We start from the raw sequence: 6346 nt of genomic DNA, 5'->3' as shown, positions 1-6346 counted from the left end.
ATAGACGTTCCCAGGGAAGCTGAGCAATGTGATGCCCCGATAATTGGAGCACACCCTTTCGTCTGCTTTTTTAAATATGGGAACAACCACCCCAGTCTGCTACTCTACAGGTACTGTCTCCAACCTCCACACGACACTGAAGAGGTGTTTCAGCCAAGACAGCTCATCAATGTCCAGAGCCTTCAGCATCTCAGGTCAAATCTCATCCACAACCGGCACCTTGCCACCGAGGAGCTTCTTAACTGCCACAGAGACCTCTGCCAGGGATATGGGTGGGGCTTTCCCCGGGTCTTCAGACTCTACCTCCTCCACTGCAGACATGCTAGCCGGGTTCAGGAGCTCCTCAAAGTGTTCTTTCCACCTCCCGACAACATCCTCAGTCCGGGTCAACAGTTTCCTTCTGCTGCTGAACACAGCCTGAGACAAGCCCGGCTTCCCCATACTGAGTCGCTGGACGGTTTGCCAGAACTTCCTTGAGGCCAAGCGAAAGTCCTCCTCCATAGCCTCACCAAACTCTCCCACATCCGAGTTTTTGCTCCCGTGACTGCCGAAGCTGCAGGCCTTCTGTCCTCCCGGTACCTGTCTGCTGCTTCAGGAGACCCCTAAGTCAACCAAGCCCAAAGGCCTCCTTCTTCAGCCTGACAGCTTCCCTCACTGCCGGTGTCCACCTTGATACACACCGATGACCTTATGACCACAGCTCCTACCTGCTGCATCTGCAATAGAGGCTTTGAACATGGCCCACTCAGACTCCATGTCCCCACCCTCCCTCGGGATACACGAGAACTTCTTCCGGAGGTGGGAGTTGAAGACCTCATGGACAGGGGCCTTGAATTTCTGGTCACAAGGGGACGCCAAAGACAATCTTGTCTAGGGCGCAATGTTAGCTAGGGCCAGTTCTGGATGTGGGAGATGTGGGACAACTGCAATATGGAAGATTGTTAAGTTCAGAAGGAACAAGTAACGTGCCTGCCCTGCATGAGGAATCATGCATTCAGCACAGTGTCCAAAAAGAATTAAGGAAAAGAAAGTGAATAAGATGAGAGCAGAAAAGGGATTGTCATATGCTGAAGCTGCCAAGAGAATGGAGAAAAGGACAAGTCAGTCAGGAAGCATGCTGAGTTTTTCGTTTGTAAGGACCAGATGAAGTTTTGGGCCTTTTTTGGCAATGGAAATTAACTGTACTGCTGGAGTAGAAAGAAAAACTGAGAAAATTGACATAAATGTAGATGCAGCAATTCTGGGTGTTGGGGGAGTTTCTGGAGAATGTGTGCTGCAGCTGCTGGGAGAAGGCTTTTAGTCCTTCTCAGAAACCTGTGAAATAACTACTTTAATAGAAAAGATACGAGTTTTTTTGTTGTTAATTTTTGTTTATTGAATAGACATTCTGGCCCACTCTCCATTCCAGTTAGCGACAGTAATGCACCAAATTGTTGTTTGCCAGAAGAAGAAGAAGAAGGAGAAGAAGAAAAAACACTTCTCTAAAAAAATAAGATAAGATACAGTATCAGGCTTTGAGATTATGCACAGGTGCATTTAAAACAACCCCAACAGCAGCATTACAGGTGGAAATGGGAGACATGCCACTAGAAATGAGAAGGATACGGCTATCATTGAACTACTAGGTTAATTTAAAGGGCCATAGTCAGGATCATCCAACACTAGACACTTTAATCCCTCATTGGGAAAAGAAGAGGAGGGAAACAAAAAGCTTTGGATGGACAATGACACAGAAAGCAACTTGAAGTAGATCAATTAAACATTTTTTCGTTTCGTTTATTTCGAACATGCTAAAATAACAAAATAAAATACACAGGCAGGAATACAAGAACAAATGGAAATAATAGTGAACATATTTTGCAAACTCTCTGTAACAACACAAGTAATAACTAGACCATGTTCGAAAAAGGCGTAGGATGAAGTAAAGAACTTTTCTGGTCCTACCCCTTTCTTATACTTTATCAATCAAATCAAACCAAAACAAAACTTTCAAGACAAAACAAAAGTGGAAAAAAAGTCCAAAAAAAGTCCATTAGTCCAACAGTGTCTTTGCCAGCAATACCACCTTGGATACTTCCAGATGTCACAGTAGTTTTTGTATTATTAGAAAAGTCGAATAAAGATAAGGAGCTTAATTATGATTCACATACCACACATGCTTATAGTGATAACTACCACAGTTACATCCAGATTTATACAGATGCGTCAAAGAGTTCAGTAAATAAAGACAGATTAGCATTTATTGTTCCAGAATTTCATATTAAATTAGAGAAAATGCTCAGTGAGGAAATATCAGTATACACAGCAGAAACGCTGTGGCTAGAGCAAACAAGACCATTGAGAGCAATTATTTGTTCAGACTCAAGTTCATCGCTAGCCAGTTTACAATACAGTCATTCAGACATAGAATTCAAATGATGGGTCTTACAGTATAATTTGTATGGGTACCGGCACACATTGGCCTTAAGGGAAATGAAACGGCAGATAAGGTTGCAAAGAAGACTACAAAACATAATCACATTGATTTGGCAGTTACTTTATGCAAGACAGAAATAAAGAGCATTATTACGCACATATTGAAGGAAAGGTGGCAAAAGCAATGGGGGAAGAAAGGAACGGACGATGGTTTTACAGAGTTCAAGGGAAAGTGAGGGAAATGAGGTGTGCAGGAAAGAACAGGAGAGATGAGACAATAATTTCAAGACTCAGATTTTGACACACTGAACTAAACAGTATACTTTTCAAAATAGGCAAACACAACACAGGCGGATGTGACTACTGTGGGCAAGAAGAAACAATAGAGCATGTTATGATACATTGTCAGAAATAGGCAGAAAGAAGGCATATGACTCAAAAGCTCAGAAAAATAAAAGCACAATTTGATTCAATAGATATTCTACAGAAGAACTCAACTGAGGGTTATAAAATCTTATTTCAGTATCTTAGCGTAACTAATTTGATTGAGAAGATTTGAGTTTTTTGGGGGGGGGGGTAGTGTAACTAATAGACGTTCTGATCCACACTCCATGCCAGTTGGTGGCGGTAATGCGTCAATTCGTTGTTTGCCAACCGCCAATAAACACCAAGTAGAGGAGGAAGAACAAAAAGGAGAAGACGGGGAAGAAGAAGACAAACATGGAGCGGGAAACAAACGTATGTCAAATCGGCGACACGGACACTTTTTGTCCGTCTACTCTCAAACTGTACGAGGCGCAGTTCTTCGGCTTCACCCCGCAAACGTGCATGCTTCGGATTTACAGCTCGTTCCGTGAGTGTCTGTGTGAAATATTACGTGTCGTGGAGAAGGTCTGCGTGAGAAAGCTGAGGACTGAGCCGGATAGTGACAGGGAGCTCAGGTCCAGGGCGAGGGAGTGCAGCCAGAAGCTCCACCGGTTGCTTGAAAAAGGCTTCGAGCGTGTGTCGGAGAGAATGGAGGCCCTGTTGATAAGCAGCTGCTTTTCCGTCCCGCCCAACGTGCTGTTACCCGAAGACCAGCCGCACCGTCAACACCCGCAAGGTTTAGAGGTCGGTGAGCCGAAGTCCACTCTAAACCAGTCTTTCCCGATATTAATTGGTTGATTAAATGATTAGATAACCAGTGCACACATGTTGCTGCTGTTTACCATATTTTCTTAGGCAAAGTTCAAGTCACATACGCAGCCCGGGAAGTTGACATGGACGTAATTTGTTTATAAAGTGCGCGTGCGTTTCATAACGGGTTTGCTGTTAGAGGTTTGCTGAAATTTCAATGGAATCCTGTTCAGGATGACCCTGACTATAACCATGTGGAATTTGGAGTTATTTTACTGTACAGTTTTTGAGAAAATTAAAGGGAAATCAGCTGAAATTACATGATAATAATAATAATTTTTTCATTATATTTCAACTGTCATAAAAAATCCTTAAGAGGTTTGCTGAAAATTTCAATGGAGTTTTGTTCATAGTAGGAGTCATTCCGAACCACGACTCCATTCAAAATTTCGGCAAACCTCTTAAGTTTTTTTTATTTTTTACATCACAGTGGAAATATGAGGAAATTATGATTCTTATAATGTAATTTCAGCTGACTTTCACTTTGATGTTCTCAAAAACAACAGTAAAATAACTCCCAACTCCAAGTTGCCAATGTGTTAGTGTCCTTTGATGTGACTTTCCCTGTACAGTTATGTACAGTAAAACTACTTAAAAATGTATATGGTCATAATTAGGAACATTTTGAGCACAAATCCATTGCGCTTCTCAGCAAACCTATTATGGAAACTGTTTCATCAAATTAGGACATACATGTATTCAAAAAAATTATTTAATATATGATGTGTATTATAACTTCTATTTTTCCATATAAAATGTGAGAAAGGATTGCTGAATTGCGACTGTCGTCCTTTTTGGCCGCTCCAAGCACTGGTACACTTGACCGCAGTGTGGGCGTGCTCTTTAGTAAAGCGCACATGCGACTTACTGCTTTAGTAAAGCGCACATGCGAGTTTTAAACGCATGGGCGCTTTATAAAAAATTACACCCATGTCATTATGCATGCTCAATAATCCAGGTAAGGAAATCATAGAAGGGTGAATCAGTTCATCTGGACAAAACGTTTATTGAGAGAACTATTATTTATCCCTCAATAAACGTTGTGTCCAGATGAACTGATTCACCATTCTGTGTATGTTCATGTAACCTCCCGGGCTTCGTAGTTACACACTTAACATCGCCCATCATGGGTTTGGTTTGTTTCCTTTGACAGCTGGTAACAACCAATCTCATTCAACTTCTCAAAAATGTCTTTGTTTTTTGATTAGGTGAAGCATATTTTTATTATTTTATTGTTTATTAAACATGCTCTTGACAAAATTAAATATCCTTTTCCATGCAAGGTATAGTAAATCTAAGATGATACCTTAGTATTATGGGAAGAAAACTTTTCTCCATCTTATCTTGGATGTGAGAGAAAATTGTCCGACATTAGCTTCTCAGTAAAAACAAATGATAATTCCTTCATTTTGACAAAAACTATTAAAAATCCAAATTTGACATTTCAAGCAAACTCTGTAGGATGTAAATAAGTAGAATGAGGTTTCTTTACCTTTGGTCTCTCTCCATCCAGGTGGTACTAAAGCTGGAGTCATCTCTGGCTGAACTTCACAGGGCCTATGAGGCAGAAATATACGCCAGGCAGGCCCTTCTCTCTGAGCTCGAGGAGCAGAAGGAGGTGCAGGAGGAGCTGGATGGGATCCTGAGATGGATTGGAGAAATCCAGGCAGGCTGGGGGACGGAGGGCATGGGCAGCTTCTACAACAACTTTCAACTGGTGATGGAATCGGTAAAGAAACTGCAGGACACTCTCGAGGAGATCTGCAACAAAGTCCATAGAAAAGTGAACTGAAATTCATATTTCACAGACACATTCCAGTTATTGTAGATATTGATTTATAGGTGTTGAGATAAAGAAATACTGGTTCACATGTGTAACAATGCTTGAAATAAAGCAACATATTTTAGAATACAGACAGAAAAGCATTAGATGAGACTATCGGTTCCAAGGGGGAAGACCACCCCCATCACACACCCTGTAAATATATGTATTATGTTTGCCTGATCACATGTTAACTTTTGAAAGGCTAAATGTTGTTCAAAGGATTGCGTCAATTTAGGTAAAGAGTATGTTGGGTGCCCTAGATAGATCAAAATGTCACCTGCATAAAAGGCCAATTTATGACTGTCCCTTTAATAGTAAATGCTCTGTCCCTGATATCTTCATTTTGTCTGACGTATTGAGCTAATGGTTCCAAATATAATGCAAAGAGTAGCGGTGACCATGCACAAACCCTATCTTGAGCCCCTTTCTAGGGTAAAATTTGATAAATATCCATTAATTTTAATCCTAGCAGTGGGATTGTCATTTAGCGCCTGTATAGTTTTAATAATTGTGTCATGTAGACCAAATCTGTGTAAAACTCTGTAAAGAAAATTCCAGTGAACTGAGTCAAATGCCTTTTCAGCGTCCACATTTACCACTAAATTCCAAAAAAAGCCAGCAATATGTCTTGATGCAGCGCTTATTGAGACATAGACAAAAAATTTAATAAAAGTAAAATATCTGTTGTGATAGAAATAGCTGCTGTTCTCTGTGTATTCAAAATATAGACTTCTACACGTGCCTGCAGAGGGCCTCTCTGCATGTTAGAATTTCTTACCTACTCCACACTTGCTGGGGTTTCTGTTTCTGGGGTCTCTGAGAAACTCAGGAGAATTTTCAACAAACACCGTATACTTCAAATCCAGCAACACACTCCGGCAAAGACTGGTTCATGCCAAAGACCGTGTACCACACACCCGAAAAAGCAAG

General features: G+C 41.1%; 1 protein-coding gene across 1 annotated transcript; it reads left to right on the top strand.

Annotated features, from left to right (window-relative positions):
• The first annotated feature begins 3122 nt into the window (after positions 1-3122).
• On the top strand, positions 3123-6101 carry mis12 (MIS12 kinetochore complex component). Its single transcript, XM_056279164.1, has 2 exons — positions 3123-3525; positions 5105-6101. The coding sequence occupies exons 1-2, from the start codon at positions 3136-3138 to the stop codon at positions 5381-5383; spliced, it is 669 nt and encodes a 222-aa protein (XP_056135139.1). The 5' UTR covers positions 3123-3135; the 3' UTR covers positions 5384-6101.
• The last annotated feature ends 245 nt before the right edge of the window (positions 6102-6346 follow it).

The sequence above is a fragment of the Lampris incognitus genome, chromosome 4, assembly GCF_029633865.1.
Source record: "Lampris incognitus isolate fLamInc1 chromosome 4, fLamInc1.hap2, whole genome shotgun sequence".
Taxonomy (NCBI): Eukaryota; Metazoa; Chordata; class Actinopteri; order Lampriformes; family Lampridae; genus Lampris; species Lampris incognitus.
This window is presented reverse-complemented; position numbering and strand designations above follow the sequence as displayed.